At 36.4% G+C, this 27,735-nt stretch overlaps 1 protein-coding gene and 1 non-coding gene across 5 annotated transcripts in view; both read left to right on the top strand.

The window, feature by feature from the left end:
• Positions 1-22,024, top strand: part of LOC138711083 (protein tincar-like) — a 226,106-nt gene extending 204,082 nt beyond the window's left edge. The window contains exons 7-12 of one of the 4 annotated variants that reach the window (XR_011335346.1): positions 112-772; positions 2,249-2,420; positions 5,882-6,014; positions 6,163-6,369; positions 13,158-16,733; positions 16,768-22,024. Coding sequence is in view for 3 of the 4 variants with exons in the window: in XM_069842398.1 (XP_069698499.1) it covers positions 112-772; positions 2,249-2,420; positions 5,882-6,014; positions 6,163-6,369; positions 13,158-13,856 (1,872 nt within the window). In the remaining variant the exon portion in view is untranslated. Of the gene's footprint in view, positions 1-111; positions 773-2,248; positions 2,421-5,881; positions 6,015-6,162; positions 6,370-13,157 lie in introns of all 4 variants that reach the window. The other 3 variants (XM_069842400.1, XM_069842398.1, XM_069842399.1) reach the window with 3 other exon arrangements.
• TRNAY-AUA (transfer RNA tyrosine (anticodon AUA)) lies at positions 8,560-8,631 on the top strand. Its single transcript has one exon. It is a non-coding gene; the product is annotated as a tRNA-Tyr (tRNA).
• Positions 22,025-27,735: the final 5,711 nt, after the last annotated feature.

Genomic DNA, 27,735 nt, shown 5'->3' with positions numbered 1-27,735 from the left:
TTTGTTGCATGTTTCATTCAAGAAGGTGTCATTTCGTGCTGTTAACTTCTTTCCTCCTCTTAAGAAATACGCAGGAGCCGCCACTGGGCAACACATTGTCTTGTTTGACAGGTGCAGGTGGTGGGGGCAGCCGATGCACTGCCACCGTTGCCACATCACACCCAGGAGCCCTTCCTGCTGAACTCGCATGTCACTCTGGCACTGTTCGTGATGTCCAACATGCTGATCCTGGCTTCGAGTCTAGTGCTGTACCTGTATGGCTACGGGAGGTTCAACGCCTTCCTGCGTGCGGAGCGGGAGCGCCGTGTGGTGGTGCTGGGCGGAGGCGGCGCGGGCTGGGGCTACTTCACGCACTGCGCGGCCCTGTGCGTGCTGCTAGCCCTCGCCGTCTGCAACGCGCCGCTGCTCTTCGACTACACGGTGCTGTACCGCGGCTCGTTGGACGGAGCCATCCTCGCCACAGTCGTGGGCGCCATCTTGCACCTGTTCCTGTGGATCCTGCTGTGGCTGCTGCTGACCATCAAGCAGCGCTGGGTCTTCAAGCTCCGGGTGACTGTGGGGCGTGCCACCGTTCGTTCGGCACGTTCTGTTAAACTCGTCACGGATGTTGATCTCATCTCAGCCCGCCACGATGCCTCTGATTCGCCCCTTCTGGTAGTGGGCAATGGGAGGACCTACACCATCGCAGATACGTCGCCGAAGAAGGCTATCATGAGTGTGATACAGCGTGCCGCCCTCGAACGCAAGGCAAAGGCAGCGGCCCAGGCACACGGTGAGTTACAATCACAGTCACCGACCTTGGTTATGACTGTAAACATATACTATTGTAACAGTTTTTTTTATTAAATATCCTACAAGTAACTGCATTTAAGATGTTCTCTTGAAGAAGAACTTAACTACAAATCTTGAATTTGAGATACAGAGTATCAAACATTTTATTATTATTATTGTTGTTGTTATTATTATTATTATTATTATTATTATTATTATTATTATTACTATTTATTTATTTATTTTATTTATTTAATCAATTAATTTATTTATTTATTCATTTGTTCATTCATTCATTTATTTATTCATTCATTTAGTCATTTATTTATTTATTTATTCATTCTTTTATTTATTTAATCTGGCAGGATTAAGAACATAGGGCCTTCTCTTCCATCTTGTCAGATAGCACATCTAAGTACAACAAATACAATGGCAAAAATAATACAAATTACATTGAAGTCTAATAGAGGATAAACAGGATCAAAGAATAGTATAAAGCACCTATTAAGCTAATACAAGAAGAAAAGAAAAGAGATACCTAGTTGAAATAAGAGTACCGTAATAGCAGTGATGATGATGATGATGATGATAATTATGATGATGATGATAATTATGATGATGATGATAATGATAATAATAATACTAATAATTTTATTTATTTATTTATTTATTTATTTATTTATATTTAATGTGCTGTACAATAGCCAGTGGCCAATTACAGTTCAGCACAAATATAACAAAAACATAATACAAAAATAATTATTACACATAAAAAATACAATTACAATTAATTACAATAATGACGATGAATGGATAAATAATGGATGCCTTTAAAGTACATAACTAAGAATACTGTGAGACAATGATAATTGAGTATAATGCCAAAAAGAATACATAAATGATAAATCGTTGCCAAGAGCAAACTAAGTCTATACATTGAAGGGATCGAATTTGCAGCCATGCATGTAAGCATTTATAATGCATCTGGAGACTGGTGAAAGAAATTTCGAATTTCTAATATAGAAAAGTTTGTGGGCTCTCATATCTTTTGTTGGAATACGTAAGGTAATATTGTTTAAGAAGGAGTCACAGGATTAACACCTTTGAGGACTTTACAAAAAAACAGATAATCTAGTTCATGGTGTCTAGCATATAGATTTTGACAATTAAAATATTCACATTTTCTCTGATAACTGTACCCAGAATTAATGGGCAGAAATCTGAATGAAATAATAATAATAATAATAATAATAATAATAATAATAATAATAATAATAATAATAATAATAATAATGCCTTTCGTGTAATATCAGAAATGGAATTCATCTCTTCCAGGTTAGCAAATTTTCAAAAATGTTTAAGTTGACAGCATATGGAGGCACTGGAAAGAAACAACAATATTTTACATAACTGAAGCTGTTTAAGATGTGTTTTTCTTACACAGAGGATAAGTTAATTTACGCAGAATCCTTTGCAGGAAGTGGCAGCACTGTGCCCACAGAAGACAATGAAGAGCAGATATATTGGCTTCGCCCCAAGCCACCCTCGCCAAAAACCTCTCCTGATGCCATGTCAGATCGACTGACATGGTTGAATCGCAAGTTGAGTGGCAAGCCTAAGGTGACCTTCGATGACAACCACTCTTCGAGGTGAGAACACATTGATATCTAATAATATATCCAGACATAGCCCTGCAAACTTTCTGGTTTCAGTTTTAATTTGAAGCAACTGAAGAGAGAATAGTTCCTTCCGTGTTTACTTTATTAATCATTATTATAAGACCTGTGCACCTAGGATTCATAGTGATTTGCGCAACATTCTTATAGAATTGAGATTTCAGTGAATATGTCATGGTAACATTGTCCTTTACTTTGTATATTCATCATCTTAACTTAAAAAAATTACTGGGAAAAATGCAAAGGCTTCAAATTACAGAGAATTCCTATGCAGACCAGTCCCAGACTGCCTTTTCGTTTTGGGTGTGTAAAATATTACTAAACATTTAAATAAGCATACAGTACCTAAAATTTCCTGTATTATTGGCTATTAAATATTTTACAAAGTAAAAAATTGATAGTGTAAATGCCTGTGTGAAAAGTTTATCGTCCCTTCATTCTTATTGGCCTTCATTTAAGTTTGGGAAATTCTCTCTCAAGAGCTTCTTTTCAATAGATAGCATGGCCAGCGCACTAAGTCTACCTTCATACATCGTGCAAAATAATCTATCTGTAATTTCATTTCCACAAATTCAAAATTTTTCTCATTAACATCCATATTATATTTCCGAATCACCTTCTTCCCTTTGCAATTACTACTCTGTACTCTTTCTTTTATGGCGTAGGTCTTCCATTGCTTTTAATAATAAACTATTCTTCCATAGTTAATCTAGAGAAGTTTGTATTTTTCAGTTTCACAACAGTATTCATTTTAGAAACTTGTAAAACACTTTACCACACTTTCACAGGCAACAAATGTAATTCGCGCTATATATCTGTACGTTCCAGTGTGGTAAGAAGATAAAATGGACACCCCGCCCTCAAAACAGCTGACAGGATTGAAAACTTTCATTTTAGTTTAAAAATAACATGCAATGATTTCATAAATAAAATTACACAATATAATATCTCAAATTTAAAATAAATAAATGAACATAATTTGTATAAATATTAAATATTTTATTTCTGGATTGTTTTTAAGCGATATCATGAGTTGGGTTCTGAACTGGTCCTTAGTGGTTCTTGTGTATTGTTGTGTATTTTCATATAGTTTTCTAGATAGCTGTTCTTGATTTTGTTTTTATCTTCTTTTGTTTAGTTATTAAAAAAATAGAGTTTATTAGAAACGGAATAAACATATCACCATGTTAAAACACGTACGGTAATACAGTTCAATAACCTCTAAATATGGGTTACAAACGTAGATTATACACACTTGAGCGAAAGTGCAGTTAGCAACTTTTCAATACAAGCAGACTACAAAACAAACACTTGAACAAAACCATGATTCAACGACCTCTCAGAATGGGCTCCAAATGATGGCTACACACACTTGAACAACATAGTTTAGCGACCTCTAAATTCGGATTATAAAAACATACACGTAAACAAAAACACAGTTCTTTTGGGTTCGAATAGGGTTGTCAGATTTCAGGGAGGAAAAATAGGAACACACGGATCAGTGTTGGACTTTTGATACCGATACCACAACGAATCAGCAGACATTAATAATTAACTTAATGGTACTGTTACCGGTAGTTTACCTTCTTTACTTTCCATAATGACATATTATTTAATCACTTATTAGCATAGTGACTGATATATTTTATTTTATACACTATTAAGGTAAATTAATTTCCCTTGATGGAAATATACTCAATACTTTCCACTTAGCGTGTAATTCTCAATCCTTTATTATTACAGTGTAATTATAAAATGTACTGCAACGTTCATCATAATTGAAATATGTGTAAAACTCTTTAATACGTCAGCTGAAGATCTGTTCGCTCATCCCTTCATTTTATGTTCATGTTAGAAGAAAAAACTCGCCTCTTTGAATTCCCTTCTAATGATAGATATTGTGCTAGTAATTCTGTACAATATGTGCCTACCTCTGCATCATTTTTGTTTGCATGCGATCCATCTATATATTTGTTCATCCATTCATCTTCTGGATACCTTTCGTTTATGGTTGCTAAAGCTATTGTTTTATTTGATGTGGTACCGGTATGTCAGATTTCCTATTTGTTAGTGTGATCATCTGCAATAATATTTTTGTTTCTGTAATATTACGCAACTCATTTAAAATTTCTTTTGAGTTTTCATGTGACTTGTGTCACTGGCAGTGTGAAACCATTGGTATTTATTTTATTGTCATATAGAGTCTGTACTAGTATAGCAGCTTCCATTTCATATTCTGTTTTGATTGACATATTTCTTGTAATTGTCTAAAGCAGTGATTCCCAAAGTGGGGGTTGTGTGAAGAGCAGAGGGGAATCGCGAGATGGTTTACAAAATAAATAAAAAAACCGTTATTAGCATACATTTATATTGTATTTAGGAACATAAACAATGTTGTTTCAGTAGTTAAGTAAAAAGTAATTCATGTTATTACTATGCCTGTTTTTTATAAAAAGTAGGCTAGTTCTTAAATCTGAACTCCATATTCAATGTACACATGCTAGTATCATTTTCAGTTTTAAGGATATGTTTCTCTTCTGTTACGATGGGAATCATAACGAGAAATTTATTTTGCATAAATACGAGTTTGCAGATACTATCAAAAATGTAATGCAAATCTGGCTTTCAGGTAGAAACTTCCTGTGAAGCAGGCTTGAATAATAATAAACTTGAGGTATTTTTTCATTCTTTTAATCCAAAACTGTTCGAAGCTGTGCAAGAAAAGAAAATGGTATAGTTTCAATATTCCATCAGTAGGTACATATTTCAATTATTCTTTTCTTAATACTTAATTTCAGCCACTTTTTAACGCAGTTGTCAAAAAAAGCAAATTCCGTTTGTATCGTTGTATTTATTTTGTTTTGAGTTTCTTCTGAAAAATATTGAAAAAAAAAAAAAAGAATGTTATTTAAAACTGTGCAAACTTAATTGTTTGTCCGCAAAAACAAACTCAGTATTTGTTGTATCATAAATTTTCCACGAATTTTTTAATACATTGGAATGAATCAAATTCCTTCTTGTCGACCAAAACCCATGCTGCCTTACAAATCACTCGATTTTATCTCTGGCTGTTATTATGTCAACATCTTGGCCTTGCAAATTACTATTCAAAGTGTTTTAAATGTTCGAAAAATATATCAGCAAGGAAGGCCAATCTAAGAAGTCAAAAAAAAATTGGAAAATAGGTTTGCATATTCTGAATTCTCATCTTTCAGTTATCAGCATATTAGAAGTTGGATGGCATCCACTGGTTTGAGTAAAATTATCGTTGTTTTCGATTTTGCAGGTATTCGGATTTTTGATGGGGTTGCAAACAAATGTCTTGCCCAGAATTGGGTCATACCTTGAAAAAGTTTGGTAACTACTGAGTCTAAAGAGCAGTGACAGGCGTTGTTCTTACTGTTTTTATCATAATGTTGACGATGCCATTTCAGGAAGGGAAAAACCTTGCTGGGAGCTAATAAAGGCAACAAAATGCTGGATCAGCTGGCCGAGAGTGAAGAGGATGATGGTGACTACGCGACGCTGAGGGAGATCCCCTGCGACACTGTGTCTGAGGAGAACAAGGTTAATGACCCTGTGGTTGCATTGTGGTAGTACTTTTCCTCGGTACTTAGTGCTCTTGGTTTGCTACCTCTTTTAATAATACTAAACCCTGTATTCTAACAGTTGTAGTGTCCTGCTAACACCTCTAACTGTGTATCCTCCCCTGCAGCTGCTGGACTCCGCGCTGAGGGATGACGCCATCACTTATGCACGCACGAATCGTGATCTCACCCCGGGAGACTACGAGGACCCCAGCCCCCTCCTCACACCTGAACCCTGCACAGACGACCTGCCCCCACCCCCAACCCCTTGTGACACCCCTTCCACTGCCCCTGTTACTGTTACGGTGCATAGCAGTACTGCCGAAACGCAGCAGGTGAGGAAACCTAGACTCACGAGGTTAAGGCTTTCCCATTGAATATTTCAACTCTGTGTTGAGATTTTATTTCTTGAACGTCTGAAATTACTACAGGTTCCATCTTCACTGTTGTATTGCCTAAATCAGGTCGGCAGAACGTCAATGTAGGTGACGTCATATGAAACACAGCCCGCTTTGCAAGATGAAGGGTGGTATAAAGCAGTAGGCTGGTGGGAGGAGAGGACTGAACCTCGCCTGTATAGTGTGGAAATAAGTAACCGAACTATATGATGTGTTAGCATCCTCCTGATGGATTTGAAATTACTCGTCAGCCTATCCCGATGTTTTAATTAGTGAAGTTGTTGTTTTCTAATGCCAGGCATTTGACAATAAAGTCATTTGACCTCTTGCACTCCAATATTGAAAATGGCAAGTTGTAGCCGATTTAAGTGAACACCATATTTTAACGTTTTGGTGGCTACTTCATTCACACACAACCCCCGGAATGTCTGGAAGACCACACCTGCTGTTGGTTGACGGGTCCATTGGACCTAGCTGGGAGATCTTGTTGATCACCAGCTTTCCCTTCTTAAGCCACTGGAGGACGATTTTAGTGCCATAGCAGGTCAGCACTAGGAACAGAAAAGTAGAGAGAGGAGGAAGGAAAGGGAAATGAACCCCTAGGCCTCGAATGCTCTAATGCCGTCAGGTCAAAGAAAGTAAGAGTTCAGTCAGAGGACTGGATAGGAAAGGGTTAAGAGGGAATTAGGTATTGAATAGAGGAAAATTATACCAAATTCAGTCATTAACTCATTAATTAGTGAAGTGAAATCTGGTTCTCCAGCATAAGTTGCAATTTGTAAATGAATGTTGGTCCGTCAGTTGGGAGCACGCTTTACATTCAACGTGTTTCATTTTTGAAAGAAATTGCTCACATATACTGTATATATCGAGCCAAACATTGAAATAAACCTAGCACATAACGACCTAAGAAGTGAATATTTTGAATTGTATTTCGGGAAATTTTTAAATCTGAGAAATTTTCCCTTATTCAGGCTCTTTGCAAAGTTTCAAAATTTTATAATATCAGAAAAGATATTCAGCAACGCTTTTTCCTTAATCAGTATTAATATTATGGTAAAGTAGGCCTACACGTGACAATGGAGTTTTGTTCAGGATTAATTTTACCACTTGCGACACTGTCCGCTATTTCCTTGTGTTTCTTCATAAATATTGCGAGTGTTGACTGCTCGAACCCATACCTACCCTTTACCTACTTCAGCCTGCTTTAATCCCGTATCTGAATCAGTAAATGCAGCTAATTGAGTCTCCAAACTAATTTTGTCAAATCGTATTACATTTGTCATCATTAACAACTAACACTCGAATGTGAACGGCTCCAGGCAGTCGAGAAGACAGTAGCAGTAAAGGCAAATCCTGTTAAGGGTCATGCTTCCTTGAAGCAGGTAGAGTTCTATTGTAACATTCCTTGCACACAATGCCAACATCTGTCAACAAAAGTATAAAAAAGCGCAAACGAAATAACGGAAAGACATCTCTGAGAAGGCAACACCAAGTGAAAAGTGAAATACTGAACTTGAAAACCAAGAAACCTGCGTTCCTTTGGGGTTTCTCCAAAATTTGACTCCTGCTGTAATTATGGATAAAATATATTGACAATATAAGAAATACGCCGGAAGGCAATCAAATTTATCACTGCAACAAGGTTTATTATTATATCAGTTTTCGTTGTACGAAGGTTCGACTGTATGTTATTCTTGTCTGCTCCAAACAACTTTCTCTTTATTCTTTGTTAGCCTTGGTGGTGTCATTCATTTGGTTCTCACCATTTCTATCAAACAACTTCTTCAATTTGTTGTAGTTGGTAGAACTGGTTGTTAAATTTTTAAACTTTTTAAAGATTAGGATGAAAGAGTAATAGAACGGAGAAAAATCCTCTCCGGCACCGGGATTTGAACCCGGGTTTTCAGCTCTACGTGCTGACGCTTTATCCACTAAACCACACTGGATTCCACCCTGGCGTCGGAAGAATCGTCTCAGTTTTAAGTTCCAACTCTTGGGTTCCCTCTAGTGGCCGCCCTCTGCACTACATCATAGATATCTATGAACCTAGGACCGAAGTCCACTAGAGGGAACCCAAGAGTTGGAACTTAAAACTGAGATGATTCTTCCGACGCCGGGGTGGAATCCGGTGTGGCTTAGTGGATAAAGCGTCAGCACATAGAGCTGAAAACCCGGGTTCAAATCCCGGCGCTGGAGAGGATTTTTCTCTGTTCTATTACTCTTTCATCCTATGATGACGCAGAATATCTGCATGGAAATATCATATGTACTTCGGTACATTAAAATAATATATATGATATGCGTAAATCACTTCGTGATTTAAGACTGCGCTTATTCCGTCGGATCCCGGCCAACTAGTCACTCATCACGAGTGCACCTCAGCACATGTGTGGACTTCGGTCCTAGGTTCATAGATATCTATGACGTAGTGCAGAGGGCGGCCACTAGAGGGAACCCAAGAGTTGGAACTTAAAACTGAGACGATTCTTCCGACGGCGGGGTGGAATCCGGTGTGGCTTAGTGGATAAAGCGTCAGCACATAGAACTGAAAACCCAGGTTCAAATCCCGGCACCGGAGAGGATTTTTCTCTGTTCTATTACTCTTTCATCGTATGATGACGCAGAATATCTGCATAGAAATATCATATGTACTTCGGTACATTAAAATAATATGTATTAAAAGATTAGCTCATTTACAGAAAGGAAGAACATTAATTCAACACGAAATTCTTCACCTTTTTAATATCCCAGTAAACAATGCAGAATGAACAATACATCGCGAAGTGATTATATTTAGTATTACCATATACTGTTATTTTCCGTTCAAGTGTACAGATAATCAGGACAGAAATATGAAATGCCTGCAAGCTTGAAATGTATCTGTGATTACTTAGGCAATCATCTACCCCTTCCTGCTCCAATGCTAATACCGCATACACAACAGTTAAACGTAATATTCAAAAACATAATTAAAAAAATAAATAGACATTCAACTATAAAATACACTATTAAGCACCTTAATGAGATACTTTCTTTTCCTCTTTTAATACCTACGTCGTGCAATTGTTATTCCATTTCAATTAAATGAATTATTTATTCTTCAAGAGTCTTGACAATACTGAATGCATTATTGGTCATTGGGCTGTTAGCATTTTTTGGTATCGTTTAAGCTCCACTTCTGTTTAAGTCTGTTATATAATATTCTTAGAGAGCAAAATCGTTGAATTAATCCCCTAGCTGCAGGCTTTGTGTTCGATATATAATTTTTGCATGCATCAATACTTACAATGTCTAGCAGTGTTGTCACATTTTCGTTGTAAAGATTATTCCTAGTTACAGTTATTTTGATACCAACATTAATACATTGATTTCTACCACCACCATCCATAGTGAATAAATTTTAAACTAAAGAGCATCCCAACAAGAACGCCAGATTTAATAATGTGAATAAATGCAATAAAACAGATAACAGAATACATAGCAATGCCGCCAAACCAACAACAAGACAATGGCGCAATGTCCCAACAATATCTTGTTATTGTTGGGTTAGTGGTACTGCTATCTGCTTTGTTATTTGTTTTTGTTGCAGTTATTCACATTATTAGTTCTGGAGTTCTTGTTGAAACACTCTGTATAAGATGACTTTTAATTAAAATTTAAATTTAAATTACTAATCTTTTTTGTCTTTATCAATCAATCTGGATATGACAATCTTGTAATATACTGCACGTGGAGTTGATATCGGTTTTTCAATTAAAAATGCTAATACCTACGTCATTGGTAGACATATGCTCCTTGTAATTGGAGTGACATCTGAAACAAACTCTTACCATAACCTCAAAGAAAAGCATCGTCTTTGACATCACTTGGGTATTAATTGAAAGCTGGGACTGTAGTACTATAGTGCAAGGAAGCATCAAAGGGTTCGATCTAGTTTTTTAGTAGTGGTGGTAGTGGTTGATGTTTCGGGAAGTGGAAAGTTGATTAAACTTGATGTAACCATAGAGGGTATAAGTGCATGTGCAGATGTGTCTTCGGATGTTTCAAACAATTTGTCGGTGTGGTCAGATATTCAAGACTAGTTGATGTTACTAATATTCTACACTCACCTTCTTTGTGATGCGTGTCAGCATTTGTGAGTTTTAAACTGCTCTAAACATAATTCTGCAATAGCATGTTGGATTGCAATTTCGGTTTTGTAGACGCTTATCATTAACTTATTTAATATAATTTGTGATAGGCTATTTAAATTATGAAATTTGTGGTCATTAATGGAGGGAACATGTTATTAAAAAATTAGAATGCCACCACTGGTTAGCCCAAACATTTGGTTTGTTATAATTGGTTTACCAACCGATCCTTCATTTTTGATAATCCAAACAGTTGAACCATTATCCTTTGTTACCAGCTGTTCTTAGCTAACCATTACACCCACAAGGTAGGTGACCCTTTTCAGATTTTGCGATATATGATACTGAATATGAAACCTGTAAGTGGTTTTCTAAACTTCGCAGAAATGAAATCTCAACACCCAATGGACTATGAGAAAACTTAGCAGTAGTCACATAATATAAACATTAGCAAGAATGTGATACAATCACTTCAGTAGATTCGGACTTAAGTTTTATTGTGGTGCAGCAATAAACGCTTTATGAGTAATCATAGCAATATAAACGTTGGTTGTAAGAAGACAAAATGGGAGTGGTCAACCTTACACATGAAGTAACAAAAACGACTTTTATTGTCAAGTTTATGTAATTGAAAGTTTATAATAAATAAAGCTAATGTCATAAAGCTGTAAACCCTAATCAAAGATACGGGTAGAAATCCTTTTGATTAAACTTTTCTTTAAGACAAAAACATTGGATTGCATAGAACAAAGTTCTGCAACTATTCCGAGCACATAATTTCTGCTCAGTTACAGCTTACTTCCAATGAAGTAATATCATTTTATTTAGATGTAGAAACACACAGACAAACAACGGAAGTAATATTATAGGTTATCTCATGTTTTTATAGGTACCGTATACCTAACACAGAACTGGCAGCTGGCTCAGAAATAGATTTTATATGAGTAATTGGACTTTTTAGAAACGTAACACAGAACTGACAGCCAGCTCAGAAATAGATTTGATATGAGTAATTTTGGACTTTTAGAGACATAACGCAGCCTGACAGTTGGCTCAGAAATAGACTTGATATGAGTAAATTGACTTTTAAAGACATAACACATAACTGGTAGATGGTTCAGGTACCGGTATAGATTTGATACGAGTAAATGGATTTTTAGAGACTTAACACAGAACTGGCAGCTGGCTCAGAAATAGATTTGATATGAGTAAATTGACTTTTTAGAGACATAACACAGAACTGACAGCTGGCTCAAAAAATAAGTTTCATATGAGTAAATGGATTTTTAGAGACATGACACAGAACTGATAACTGACTCAGAAATAGATTTGATATGAGTAAATTGACTTTTTAAAGATATAACACATAACTGGTAGCTGGCTCAGGTATAGATTTCATACGAGTAAAAGGATTTTTAGAGACTTAACACAGAACTGGCAGCTGGCTCAGAAATAGATTTGATATGAGTAAATTGACTTTTTAGAGACATAACACAGAACTGACAGCTGGCTCAAAAAATAAGTTTCATATGAGTAAATGGATTTTTAGAGACATGACACAGAACTGATAACTGACTCAGAAATAGATTAGATATGAGTAAATTGACTTTTTAAAGATATAACACATAACTGGTAGCTGGCTCAGGTATAGATTTCATACGAGTAAAAGGATTTTTAGAGACTTAACACAGAACTGGCAGCTGGCTCAGAAATAGATTTGATATGAGTAAATTGACTTTTTTAGAGACATAACACAGAACTGACAGCTGGCTCAAAAAATAAGTTTCATATGAGTAAATGGATTTTTAGAGACATGACACAGAACTGATAACTGACTCAGAAATAGATTTGATATGAGTAAATTGACTTTTTAAAGATATAACACATAACTGGTAGCTGGCTCAGGTATAGATTTCATACGAGTAAAAGGATTTTTAGAGACTTAACACAGAACTGGCAGCTGGCTCAGAAATAGATTTGATATGAGTAAATTGACTTTTTAGAGACATAACACAGAACTGACAGCTGGCTCAAAAAATAAGTTTCATATGAGTAAATGGATTTTTAGAGACATGACACAGAACTGATAACTGACTCAGAAATAGATTTGATATGAGTAAATTGACTTTTTAAAGATATAACACATAACTGGTAGCTGGCTCAGGTATAGACTTCATACGAGTAAAAGGATTTTTAGAGACTTAACACAGAACTGGCAGCTGGCTCAGAAATAGATTTGATGTGAGTAAATGGATTTTTCAGAGACATAACGCAAAACTGGTAGCTGACTTAGAAATAGATTTGATATGAATAATTGGAAATTTTAGAGACCTAACACAAAAGTGACATCTGGCTGTAATGAATAGCTTTGATATGAGTGAATGGACTTTTAGAGAGAACATAAGTGACACCCTAAGAAATGGTTCTGATTATTATGAGTAACTTGGCTTCTAGAGGCATAAAACAGGAGTGCCACTTTGCTCTATGAAATAAGTTTTATAAGTAATTGGACTTCTTAGAGGCATAAAACAGCATCCGAACTGAGAGATGCCAAGAGCATTGTTTGCAATGAGAGTGCAACTTGTGTTGCAGCCCGTGACCAACACGCCTCGTTGCTTGCGGCGTGCGGATTCTGGCATGCCACACGACGAACTCACCCCGCGTTCTGATTCGGACAGCTCCGGTGGCTCCCCACCCTGCCACAGTGAGACCTCTAGTGGTGTGCACTCCAACTCGAGCTCAGAGACGCCGCACAAGCCGCGGTCGACGAGTGCCGACGACCTGACCGAGCCGTCCCGTCAGCCCCCTCCTGCGTGGCGCAGCTTCTCGCTGCAACGCAATGTGCAGCCACCGCCAACTGTAGCCGAGAGCACTGTGGTGATCCGACGCAGCAAGCAGGCGCGCCCCAAAACCACGGACGAGCCGTTCGGACGCTCGACGAACATGCGAATGACTTCGTTCACGGACCATCCCGCTGCCACCCTGCCCCTGTACCCCACGCAGCAGGTGGCGACAGTGTACCCGCACTGCTCCACCATGCCCCTCCCCACGGGGGGCCCCAGCATTCCGCGCCAACACACCACGATCCCGTCACACGTGCGGCTGTTCAACCCGTTCGTGAAGCGGCTGCACCACTGCGCGAGTGGGGTGGTGCCCAGTGCCGGCCTGTCAGGGGGCCACCACACCTTCCCACACAAGTACAGTCCGCTGCAGCACAAACAGGACCGCGACTCTGCCAACTTTTCAATGGCGTCGAGTGGCGACTCCGACCAGTACCTGCCTCACACATAGACATCAAGTTTCATACAGTCATGTAATGACCTCACAGGGGAGATCGCGATCTGGAAACGTGTTTAATAGCAACTGCAATTGGTTCTGGCGAATTTCAGCATGCTGTTCTAGAGTGACTATAAGGCTTAGAAATATCAAAATAACACAGGATATGGCTTGAACAATGCAATTTATTGGCATGTTATTATTTTTTGAAAATGACACATTTCAAGTAATCACCTCGGTATCTTACAGTTTGTTACAATCTTACTGATTAATTATTATTGATTAATATTTGCTACTTAAATAAAACTAATATTTGTCCATTATTATTATTATTATTATTATTATTATTATTATTATTATTATCAGTAATGCGGCCGGGTAGCTCAGTTGGTAGAGCAGCTGGCTACGGACTGGAAGGTCCGGGGTTCGATCCCAGGTGGTGACAGGATTTTTTCTCGTTGCCAAACTTTCAGAATGGCCCCGAGGTTCACTCAGCCTGCTATAAAATTGAGTACCGGGTCTTCCCCGGGAGTAAAAGGCGGTCAGAGCGAGGTGCCGACCACACCACCTCATTCTAGTGCCGAGGTCATGGAAAGCATGGGGCTCTACCTCCATGCCCCCCAAGTGCCTTCATAGCATGTTACGGGGATACCTTTACCTTTTACCTTTACCTTTATCAGTAATTTTAATTCCTTAGATTTGGCACCTACTATTATTTTAATTACTTTTTAAGTGGCTAAAGAGCTAGTTTTACAATTCTGCGGACCAGAGTTCGATCCCCGACATAACCTCAATTTATAATATGTGTTGGGCAAGCCTATGATCTTTCTCTGGGAGCCCCGGTTCCTCTGCAGCATCCCAACAAGTCACCATCATCATCTCATGTAATCATGGGTGTAGCGTAGAACAGCCACATATGGCGCACCCTTGATAATGATTCTGTCGGTAAAGTGTTCTACAAAACTGGTTTGAGTCAAGAAAAAGAAACCTTGTCTTAGCACTGCATAAACGGTCAGTACACAGTAAAGAGATGACCTTATGATGTGTTGTTTCTGCTAGAGTTATCGTTGGTTCCATTTTTTTCAAGATGAAAATGAGAGAGTTATTACAGTGCATGGTGAAAGGTACGTGCAGATGTTGCAGACATTATTCAGAGACTCACTAAACAGGGATGGCATTTGGTTTCAACAAGACTGGGCTATGGCCCATACTGTCGAAGACACGCTGCGGTTGTTGAGAAATCTTTTCCCTGGACACTTAAGTTCTCAGTTTGGCGATGTCAACTGGCCGGCTCGATCCCCAGACCTTACAGCTGCTGATTTTCTTCTGTGGGAAACCTCAAAAAAGAAAGGGCGTTTCAAACCAGACCACACTGTTTCCAGGATCTGAAGAGTACGATACAGGCAGAACTCCCACGTTTACTGCAAGATGTCATGAACAATTTCTGAGTAATATTGCAACAAACAATAAGATACCGAGGGGATAACTTGAAATGTGTCATTTTAAAAAATAACAACCTGCCAATAAATTGCATTGTTCTGACCATACTCAGTGTTATTTTAATATTTATAAACCTTTTTGGTCCACACCTGTGGAGTAACGGTCAGCGCGTCTGGCCGCGAAACCAGGTGGCCCGGGTTCGATTCCCGGTCGGGGCAAGTTACCTGGTTGAGGTTTTTTCCGGGGTTTTCCCTCAACCCAATATGAACAAATGCTGGGTAACTTTCGGTGTTGGACCCCGGACTCATTTCACCGGCACTATCACCTTCATCTCATTCAGACGCTAAATAACTTAAGCTGTTGATAAAGCGTCGTAAAATAACCTACTAAAAAAAAAAACCTTTTTGTCACTTTAGAACAGCTTGCTGAAATTCGTCAGAACCAACTGAAGGAAATGTATTAGGGTTTGAAGAGCAGGTCACAATTACATTGATTATACATGTTAGTAGTCAGCCATTCTTCCGAAGAAATGAGTTTATATAAAGGTGCTATAATTAGATTTCTTGATTATAGTACCTATAAATTGCAACTCCTATGTCAACAAACACCGTAGGTGACTGGTTAACATCAGAGTATACCAATGCACATGATGTCCTGGGTTGAAATCTCTGCACAGTATTTGTTTTAAATTTAGCTTTATACCTCGAGTTTATAAAATTTGACATTAGTTTAAACCCACATGTGGCAGCAGTTAACTCAGATGATAAAGCAACTGGCTACAGACTGGAAGGTCCCAGATTCAATCCCGGGTGGTAACGCGATTTTTCTCGTTATCAGAACTTCGAGAACAGCCTCGGGGATTCACTCAGTATCCTGTCGAATTGAGTGATAAAAGGTTGCCAATGTATGTTACTGACCACACCATTTCATTCTAGTGTCGAGGGCATGAAAGCATGGAGCTCTACCTTCAGAGTGTCTAAAGGGGATGTCTAACATGTTACTTTTTTAACATATACCAAGCAGTGAATCTTATACTGTCTGTTACTCCGGAGAAGACTAGCGGAAAGAATGTGACCTTCTTGACTATCGCTGCTGATTATTATAAACATTGCTCAGATAAGCATCCCAGTAGCCGGGTTATTACTCGTGCAGGAAACATGAGTAACAATGCTTACGGAAATTAAAGCTAAGTTGAACAGAAGGAGACCTAATGTTTCCGCTTACTGCAGTACAAATATTGCACGTGTTGTCGTACGTTATCTGTTCACATCCCTTCCTCCTCAGTCCGCTCTCGTCTTCTCCTGTGTCACCGACAGTAGCTTGGTTCATATTGGCAATTGTGTTTGAACATACATAAAACATAATACAAAATGTATCAGAACAATATAGGAAATGATTTGAAAAAGAAGAGAGAGGTACAGAAAGGTTTAAGTTTCTTAAAATATGGCAACAGTTTAAAATTTTTAAAATCTTTAAAACTTCATAGTGTTAAAATATATTTAAAAAGGTAATAAACCTTAAATATAAGGTTTTTCAAAAGTAAGAGCTGAATTTAATTGCTCATATTTTCTACACAATTCTAGCACTGGCATATTACACAACAAATTGAATTTTTTTTCCATCACTATGACAACGAGTTCGTTTGTTTCTGATTGTTCTGATGGTCTTGTTATCAGTAGGCACTTTCTTGTAATTTGGCCTGCAAGATCGCCAGATATTAACCCAGCAGATTATTGGTTGTTGGGCTGTCTGAAGGAAAGTATGTTCTTGAGAAAACCTAAGACAATTGATGAATTGAACTCCATCGTACATGCTATGGCAGATATTCCAGAACACGAACTCCAGTGCTGCTGTGTACAGCATTGAAGAGAGGCTGCTTACTTGTACAAAACAAAATGGTGGACACCTACAATGTCTACAACATAGTTATGGCAATTGGTAGTGATGCAAAAGATCGCATTTATTGTGTAATATGTCAGTGCCAACATTTTTAAAACTGTGTATAAAAAAAAATTGTTATTTCTTACTTTCTAAAAATCCTTTACTAATAAGACCTCTAACAACGAAGCAAATAATTTCGAAGCTGCATATTTAAGGTATATGACCTTTTTAAACATACTCGTATTTTAACACTATGAAGTTTTAAAGTTTTAAACTTTTATTGTATTTTAAATATTGCAAGTGTTATGAAGCAAATCAAAAGCAAGAAATTGAAGGTTTTAAGAAGAGAGATTCTAATCCAGAACACAATGCATATTAACATCCCAAATGCAGCTACTCGTGATATCGATGCCACTTTTTATTTGTAGTCAAGCGAACTAATGGTGACACCTTCATAAAAACTTTTGTTTTTTAAATGGCTGACCATACATGCCTCTAACTTCGTGTTTTGTAATTTTCTCTTCAAATTTTATAATTTGGTGTGGGTTTTATTAGGATATTACGTTTCCCGACCTCGATCTTCCCTTCTCAGATCTCAAATAGCGACCATTGGTCCAAGTATCAATAATTCCTGTTCCCCTAGGATTTCCTCTGAAAGCCTTAGGTGCTGCTATATCTTACATAATGATCACAGATCTCACATAACAGCTACACCCTGCTTATGCAGACAGCAGCAACACTCTGAAGTGCAAAAGGGACCAAATAAGACTCCCATGTGGTAGGTAACAAATTTTAATTAAATGTATTGGCAAGAACCTGTATTTGCAAACTAAATGATTCCGGTTTTTAGTTTCTGGGGTAAATTAAGAAAAGTTTTCATATAATATTACCTAGCAGTGAGTCATTTCCTTTCAGTGGAATAAACTTGTAAGAAATCTGTAACTTTATTTGAACAAACCCTGATTTTAGAGTTTAAATACCGTAACAATGTGATATAATTGTTACCATGTTTCGCTAATTCAAACCAGACTAAGGGCAGTGGATTCTTATAATATAAGAGATAACTTTCTCTATAAATAAAAATGAAAGCAAAATTTTATATTCAGGCCCGCCATTTCATCATTCTCAACTCTTGTTATAGATATCACCATGGTAACTATTTTGGAGACACCTTATAGAAAGAGTGAAGGAATGTAGAAACATTGAATTCATATCTCTCTGGTTCATAATCTTCTTTGCTTAACGATTTTCACCAATATGTAAGAGGTGCATAAATTTAAAATTTGTGTAAAATTAGTTGAAGCCAGTATAGAAGAGATAGTGCCTCAGTTGAATAAAAGTCAATAAAATCTTGTAAGTGATTACTTAGCACTGAAAGTTATTGCTGATCAGTAAAAGCAATCACTGATTTTCAATTGAATAAAAGTTTGCTTTTACTGATAAATAGTAGTGTGCCTAGAAAATTCTTAGTTTTTTTCCGAATAAAAATGAGCAAATACCTACATTTAGATCTGATATAGTATCCTCCTGAGTCCTGAGACATTTGTTGTTTTATTTATAAGTTCAATATAATTCTGCACTTTAAAAAAAGTCATTTACTTGAAAAATTCTGAAAAAGTTCTACAGGTTACAGTTAGGGCAGAAATGCAGGTATATTATACTATACTTCGGGTTTCTGCACATATATATCACAATCATATATGAAGTATGGTATAGTATACTATACTCTCATGACTCAAAAGGGTATAGATAGCCTTGCTAAATAACGTGAAAAGAAGACTCATTTTCCACTGTTAACTTAATACTTCACCTGTTGTTTCATTAGTGTCAGGTAGAAAATGGTCTTTTAAAAAGTTGACACTTCCTCTTTCAAATCTCAGAAGCTCCTTTGAATTACTGGAACTGTTATCTCTTCTGTTTTTGCACCCTTTTTCCTAATGTATAGGTAGGAAAGATGTCATTTCCTTTACAACCTAATTAACAAGAAATACGCTAATCAACTCTTTAGCAAACTTAAAAATGTGTAGGCTAACTAGATCACACAAGTAATTGTTGAACTTTATTGAAGACATTTAAAGTGTTCAATGGAAAAATAAGTGCTTACTGAATAAAAAGTAATAACTGATCAGTATTCTGTAAATTCTAGAGTGCAAGTTATTACTTTAATTGTTATTCAGTTGGCACCAAGTAATGACTGAAATTCCTGCAAATGAAAGAGTTCATATACATCTTGATTACACAAATTTTAACACTATATCACTTAGGAATAAGAAATATACATATTACTTTTACGTGTTAAAAATTATTTTTAAACCTAGTTCAAATTAACGTGAAAGTAATATACAGTGTGGTGACCTGGAATACGCACCATAGGGATTTCAATGCTAAAATTTATATCTTATTTTATTAGCACCCCCTAATTATTATAGAAGAAAATGTTATTACAGTTTTTTGTGGAGAAAAAAATTCTGCATCCAAACATACCGGTACCTTTAGAAACAATTTCTGGCTGGGAATAAAATATGTAAAAAATAATACAAAATACTCCTGCCACAGAAACTGCAATAATTTTTAATGCATGCTTATCATAGTTGGCCATGGATTAGTAAAAACAATTGAATGCAAAGATATTGTTGTTTATAGTTCATTTGTTAATCTGAGAAAATGTATTCATGAAAGAAAAAGTTCAAATTATTAAATGGTATACTGAAAACAGTAGATGTAGAGAATGCAACAAGATATCAAACGTGCAGCTAGCAAATATCAGACGAGAGTTTTATAATAGACTTGGTTATTGTTTAGCAGCAAATAGAGGTCTATTTGAACATTTATTGTGATTTACTAATTTACCATGAAGTAATGTAAACATTGGTGTTTTCAGTGTTAATCTGTAAAAAATGAATTCACTTTGATGTCACATTCATTTATTTCTCCTTTAAATTTATCATAACTGGTTGGATCCTAAACTATTTCGTTTTAAACACAAATATCAGTTATCCATGACCTACTGTAATTAAGTTTTTAATTAAAGATAATTATAATTACTTTTTAATTTAATTAATTTCAAACACACTCAAAATATTAATTTAATAAAACAAAAGGATGCAGAATTTTTTCTCTGCAAAAAACTTTGACATTTTCTTCTATAATAATTAGGAGAGCTAATATAACAAAATATAAATTTTAGCATAGAAATCCCTACACTATATCTTATTTCTAAAAGAGTTCACTTATTATTATGCAACTGACCCAATGTCTTAGTTGTCAGTTTTAGAAATTAACCAACAAGCCACGTCATAAAACTAAACTTTTATAATAAAATATCATATTTCAAGATTTATGATCATTTCTAGGCTTTTGCGTAGCCCTCGACATATTAGTAGTATTTATTATATTTATTGCTTATGACTGGTTTTAATACTGCATTACTTCGTGAAACAATGTCCCAATCAAGTTCTTGCCACTGCTTAACAAAGAAAAGATTCTGCTTATTTGGGAACGAAAAAATAACGTCTGTCATATGATGTGTACCGGTATCTCTGTGTGGCCTGAATTGTATGTTGCTGTCTGCGGGGTGTGCTAGCTTCCTCTAATACTCTGTACTCTACAAGACATTCTGGGCTTGGGATCGGACATCACAACGAAAGTGCTCCCTGCTTGTCTGCATGTGTGTGTGATGCTTAACATTTGGTGGGAGCCAGTGTACATAATCTTTGTGACTGCCAAAGCAAGCACGTACAATATTTGTAGTCAATCGTGCGACAATACTCACTCTTTGTATCGAAACCAAAGCTGAAACCTTGTCATCGGGTGGTTGTCACCCCAAGCAGCACTTGTCGGTTGCAGGGGAGTGGCTTGTTCTTTCTCTCATTCTCTCTCTCTCTTACTCTGTTTTCAGCTCAAGTGGCCGGTCAGATATGAAGCCCCCACCGCGTATCAGAGGATACGTTACAATGCCACCTGGCAAGGCCGAGCTGTTCCGCGTGGGGCAATGATGAGTTGATGGTGAAATCACAGAAGGGGAAAGCTGTCCCAACGCAGATTTCATTTAGACTCGCCACGATTTGAACCCAGATCTCTGGCATGGAAACCCTACGCTCTAACCGTTCGAGTAATGGTGCACCTGTGTATCTGTTCTGCAAATCTTGTTTCCAGTGATGCCACATTATTATTAATATGTGGTCAATGTTAGATAGGTGGTTATTGCACTCCAAGGCAACCGGCATTTGCTGTGTAACTGTGTTAATTGTATAAAGATAAAGAATTTATATTTGAGTATTATAAAATGAAAGCATAGTTAGCAAATTGTGTGAGAAAGAAGACACAATAGAGAGTGGGTATGTTTCTCACCTAGTTTACACTCGGTTTTTCTCTTGGTTACATAACCACCCGGTGACTGCGAGGGTTTCGTCATACCTGTTTGTGTGTGCCTGAAGATTGTGTTGTACATACTCCGGCAAGGGCCTCCCTCCAGAACGCGTGGAGACACACAACTCGTTACATATTTGTAAAGTTTTTAAATTTTTGTACTGGTTTTCATACATTTTATATGTCGAGTTTACAGAAGTTTGTTACATTTGGTGAGGGGACGAGTTGTGTGGGGGGACCAATGCACGGACATTCCAACAGCTTGTGTCTGCATTCCATTCCTGACAACATTTGTTTCTGTTTGATTGAAGGACATCAATTGACGCAGAACTTGGTTGCCAGCCCTGTTGTGGAGGGAGCGCCCTGCATTTGTATAAAGACTGATGTGTATCATGTGTCTTATGCACTTTCTGATTATCATTATTTGTACTATATAAACATTTTCTCTGTGTGTAACCTGTAATGGAATTATGCAATAAAGATCATACAATGTATGCAGCCTACATCGTCAGTGGTAGGATTATAGTTTCCACAGAGTTTTACAATAGGTTGTGATTTACAGACTTCAACTTGAGTGGGGAAGATACATCTTTCACTAGTATAATTTTACTATATTTCAACATTTTTTCCTCAGACTCTATAGGCTCTTTGAAAATAAAAAATTGGCATGGTTAATATGCACTATATGTAAATCAGTGGGCAAATTTTAATGTTTTTGAAACCCTAATAGTTATTTTTTTAATTATAAATATTTGTGAAGATTTTTTTTTCAGTTGGACAGTATTTATTCTTATAGTTGAATATTTGTGTATTAAGTGACATTATACCCATACTTACTTACTTACTTACTTACTGGCTTTTAAGGAACCCGGAGGTTCATTGCCGCCCTCACATAAGCCCGCCATTGGTCCCTATCCTGAGCAAGATTAATCCATTCTCTATCATCATATCCCACCTCCCTCAAATCCATTTTAATATTATCTTCCCATCTACGACTCGGCCTCCCTAAAGGTCTTTTTCCCTCCAGCCTCCCAACTGACACTCTATATGCATTTCTGGATTTGCCCATACGTGCTAAATGCCCTGCCCATCTCAAACGTCTGGATTTAATGTTCCTAATTATGTCAGGTGAAGATTATTTTAAGGATTCGTAACAAGCTGTTTTTTACGTTGATGGGTTGTTAGCCCTTTGCCCAACCCCCAAGCTGGAGGACCACCCCTCATCGGCTGTCCGCGACTGCTTATTCAATATATTCACAGCTACCCTCCATATCTGGAGGCCGTCTCCTCGATCTGCAACCTGAGGACGTGCCATGCCGTGGTGATAGGGACCCACAATACATGGGACATTATACCCATTCAAACAATAATTATATACAGTTAACTTATATACAGTGCTTTTTTTCTGGTGGAACATCCAGGAACAGCATTCCAGCACCATTTTGTTCTATTTTCATCATATAAACGAGAAATGTGTTAATAATATGTTTTTAACATACCCTTACTTTGAATTCTGCTCAGGCCTTGAAAGTCTTCTATTAGTTTTTGTCTGCAATTGTTTAATCCAAAGCCTCCTCAAATTGATATACAGAAGCATTAAAATTTCCCCTTGTTCAGTGCACATACATTATCATCAAAAGAGGTAATTTTTACAAAACAATAGTTTATAATTGGCAAAACAAAATTTCATTTTGTACGTGATGAGACCTGAAGAATCCAAAAATGGGGAAAGAAGTACATGGTACCATTAAAAAAAAAAAAGTCTCATTGGCACACTCTTTATAAATGAAAAGCATAGTATTTGAAAACATGTTCAAAATGTTCCTTCTTTGATACCCTACAACTGTTGTATAAATAGTTTCTTCATAAAATTATAAATAAGAAAGTTACAAGCATTGTTCCATACTTTTTATTCACTCTGTATAAAATAAATAAATATTTGGTTGCTAGGGAAACATGGACAGCAGATGAGCGATAATTTCAATATTGTTTGTTTTGGCACACACTGTATATTATACTGTAGAGTGTAGTTTATTTGTTTAATAATATTAATCAATGTCTTTTTAAGATCTAATATGAAACCGATATTGTTTCTTAAAAAATGAAATAGGACATTCCACATTAGAGATTTTGGATTATGCTGTTCATATTGGAGAACTGTACATGGATGGCGAAGTTTCATTAAAGTATCTTAAATACTTTCTGATGTATCACAAGTTTTCATAATTAAAAAAACTAACTATTAGGTTTTCAAGAACATTAAAATTGTTTAGTGATGTACAGATAGTGTACATTAAGCATGCCAAGTTTTGTTTCCAAGAGATCTACAGAATCTGAGGGGGAAAAGTTAAAATATAGTAACTTTATACTCACATAAGCTGTACCTCCCTCCTTAAGGAAATTTGCAAAAAAGAAAAAAAAAAAAAAAAAAAAAAAGTACATTTGTAATATTTGCTGTTCACTCGAAACAAAATTAAAAAATAATAAACAGATTGTACACGCAACCAGAAAAATTATTTCCAGCGTACTTTAAATAAATGTAATATGAAGAACAGTTTCAGATAAATAACTGTTTGCTATACTTGAATAAAATATGTCCAAAAATTTTTTACTAGGTTTTGAATTTCAATGCAGTTTTGCTAACTTAGTATTAATATATTTGTATCTATACAGGTAATTGTGACAGTCTTATTACGGGTTATTGTTGATAATGATTGCTGTAATGACTGTTCCCCAATGCATTACACCAAGAAATGAAACACCATTGCTTTACATTTTTGCTTACATGACTAGTGATACATTTCAAATGTAATAATTAGGGACCTGAAAATTTCGCATTTGCGAAATCCGCGAATTTTTTAATTGTGGAGCAGAAAGTATTTTTCTTCACTTGTAAGGTGATTTAGCATGATTTTCTAACAGAACTGAAAGTGCGAAAAAATGCGAATTTGCTATCAAATTGCGAAATCACGAGAAATATGCTTTTTAATAGCGATTTATCAGTAAAATGCTATTTTTCAAGCGAAAAGCGCATTCTACAATTAAAGACACTTTTTAAATACTCAAAACATGTCGGTCGATTATCTCTATCCATTATTGTCCGCTCGATTCGATAAATTTCATATTGATAATCAAAGTCAGAAAATCATAATATCGATTATCAAGTTCTATATTCGATATGGTCTTGGCTAAAATGTGTCACGTTGGTTTACTTGGCCATTTGCTTTTGAGACCACAAAAGAATTGGATAGTTATTCTAGTTATATTGGCAGAGTTGGTTGAATTTGTGAGACACATGCTCCTTCATAAAATGTGTCAAACAACTATAATTACTCATTAAAGAGCCCAGCAGTATTCCATTCATGGACTCTATGCTTCAGACATTAAGACAGTTTTTTTTTTTTTTTTTGTAAATTCTGCAGTTGCCGCATTGGAGAATAAAGCAATCTCAGAATGTTGTTTGCAAGTATTGTGGACACCAACAGTGGACGTGTTTTATCACAGTATGGTGCTGTTGTTTCAGACAGACTATGTAATTTAAAGGATGAAAATGCTGAATTGTTCACAATATTATCTTTTGAGAAATGAAATATAGAATGCACAAAGTTTCCTTTGGAAAAAAAAAAAAGTAGATGCTAATTTTGATGAAAATAGATGCTAAAAATTCAGGTCCCTAGTAATAATATGTAATTGTTATTACATTTTGATGTGGTAACAAACATGTCATATCACCATCATTTGCTGTCTATATGTACATATCTTGAAACTGATCCCAAATAAGCTCCATGGTGTAAGTGGTAATATTTACTGACTATCTACCAACAAGCTCTGGAGAACTTCAATAAAAGCCAGGATGGTCAGAAAATTGTCTAATTCTGATTGTTCTATATGTAACATGGCGCTATTATTAACTGTGCCATGTTCTTACAGGAGGGTTGGTCAGAATTGGTACCTAAATGGAGGGATTTCCGGCTACCTCTTGTCTATATATCGTCTTCCTTTACTGGTTCCTTTATCTTCTTCCATTTTGCTCTCCCCATTCCTCCATTTCCTACTCATTTAGGTGTAGATGCCATAGTTCGTGTTCTAGGTTTCATAACAGCATGGGTTACGAGGCACATTGCTGCTGATCAGTGGCGTAGCGTCAGTGTAAGCTAAAAAGCTTAGCTTCCCCAGTTAATAATAATTTCATAATAAACCTGCAGTTTATGAAGAAAATTATTTATTAATTTTAATAGAATTTATATTTACGCGTTAAATATTGTGATGCGGCAGCTCAGGATGATTTGTGATGCAGCAGTAAACAAGAAGCCTGCACACACCAGCTTCCAAGCAGACCGGTTTCTTCTGTGTAATCCACCCCGCAGATTTTCCATCCCTTTCTAACTAAACTACCCTAGTCGCAAGGCTCGCAAAGAAGCTAGCTTTAACATTTAAAACACAGTCTAGTATATACAGTCGCGAAGCTCAATACGTAGTAAATATGCAAACATTAGGTAGTTGCTCACCACTAGGATCGCTAATATCGCCTCATTACAGGCAATGCAAAATAGTACCGTCACTGTCTATTGTTTCTAGCACCCTCAAAACTCAAGCTTCGTGACTGTATATAGTAGACTGTGATTTAAAATAAGTAGTTTCCGAGTTATCCCTTTTCATCAGTTGTGTTCAGTTGAAGTGTTAGTGTGCATTGTGGCTGATGTAATAAATAATGAGCGAACAGTTCCTGACACTAATTTACTTGAATTTTTTTAGGACAATTGTATTATCAAAACTGACTTACGAACAAAGGTGTGATTTAAAAAACAAATGACCGACTCCCTTGCTGTGAATGAAGGACACAACCAAAAGACAGACACATACGTAATGATACTAATACTGTGATTTCTCTAAGTATGACAGGGAGTGAGCTAATGTTATACGTATACGTGTCTATTTGTTAAGAGATATGTGTAAACCGTGAAATCATATTTTATTACGTATCATTTGAGGTCATGCCTTATTGGTGTTACTTACGATGTTCCAACCAATCTTCGACTGCTGACTTGAAATTGACTACTATTTATTTTAAGACTGTATTTTTGTAATACGTTTTCTCATATTGCATGAAAGACAACTTGAGTTAGCTTCCCTTGCTCAAAATTTCATGCTACGCCACTGACTGCTGATACAGAATGAAGTTACGGCAACATGCGTGAGGAAGTCAATGGAAACAGTAAAGTTATCTTCGACCAGTTCATTGGTGATTAGAAAAGAAAAGGATAAAGAATGTATAGACGGAAAAAGGAAACAATTCCTCTCCACACATCCTTCACTTCTGGCTAGCCTTAGTAGTACATACTGTTTATACTAGGATCTTACTTCGAGTACAACATGAAGGGCATTTTATTTCTTACGCTGTATGAAAAAATCGGAAGAGAAAATATTCCTACATCCCCTGGAATATTTGTAAGAAGTTTCGGTTTCTTTACATAAGAGGAATATTCATTTTCAGAAACTTAATGGATTAAAATTTACGTTTCAAACTATTATAATGAATTTCCTGATCAGTTCTTTTATAAAAGTTTCTTGAGATCACATAGTATATTATTAAACAAGTTTATAATAGAGAGTTTTTGCAACACTGGTTGTTGTTTACTGTTAAACTGTAAAGTCATATGATCAATGTTCTATGTATGCGTCACATTATCGTTACCAGAAATCATGATATGGTAACACAACAATCCCATTCCTTTCTCGTGAGCAGAATGGCACAAGTGAAGCTATGTTTCAACATTAATGATGACGTAACATTAATTCGTGAAGTAATTGCAACTAATCCCTATGAAAACTTGAATCTGTAGAAAGATATTAATGAGAAAACAGTAACTGCAACCGGAAAACCTTTCTCACGGTGAGACATTAAAGAGCATATGGATCATCTTATCAAACTATGGAGGAAATCTGACACTGCAAATTTACGAAAGTAAGTATAAATATAAAATCAAATTATTTCCTTCATTAAAGACAAAATGTACGTACAAAGCAAGAAACAAAACACCTTCACAATTCAACAATGGTCTTTGTTTATCGCATTATGTATATTTGGTTTAATATATGGCATGAATAAACGTACATAATAAATTATTAGGAATGGTAGATTTCCACAATAATGATTTAATGCAGAGTGTACCCAAATGCTGTAAGAATAATTAATTTGATGTTT

Source organism: Periplaneta americana, chromosome 12 (assembly GCF_040183065.1).
Source record: "Periplaneta americana isolate PAMFEO1 chromosome 12, P.americana_PAMFEO1_priV1, whole genome shotgun sequence".
Classification (NCBI taxonomy): domain Eukaryota; kingdom Metazoa; phylum Arthropoda; class Insecta; order Blattodea; family Blattidae; genus Periplaneta; species Periplaneta americana.
The sequence above is the reverse complement of the archived record's forward strand: the minus strand, read 5'-3'. Positions and strand labels throughout refer to the sequence as shown.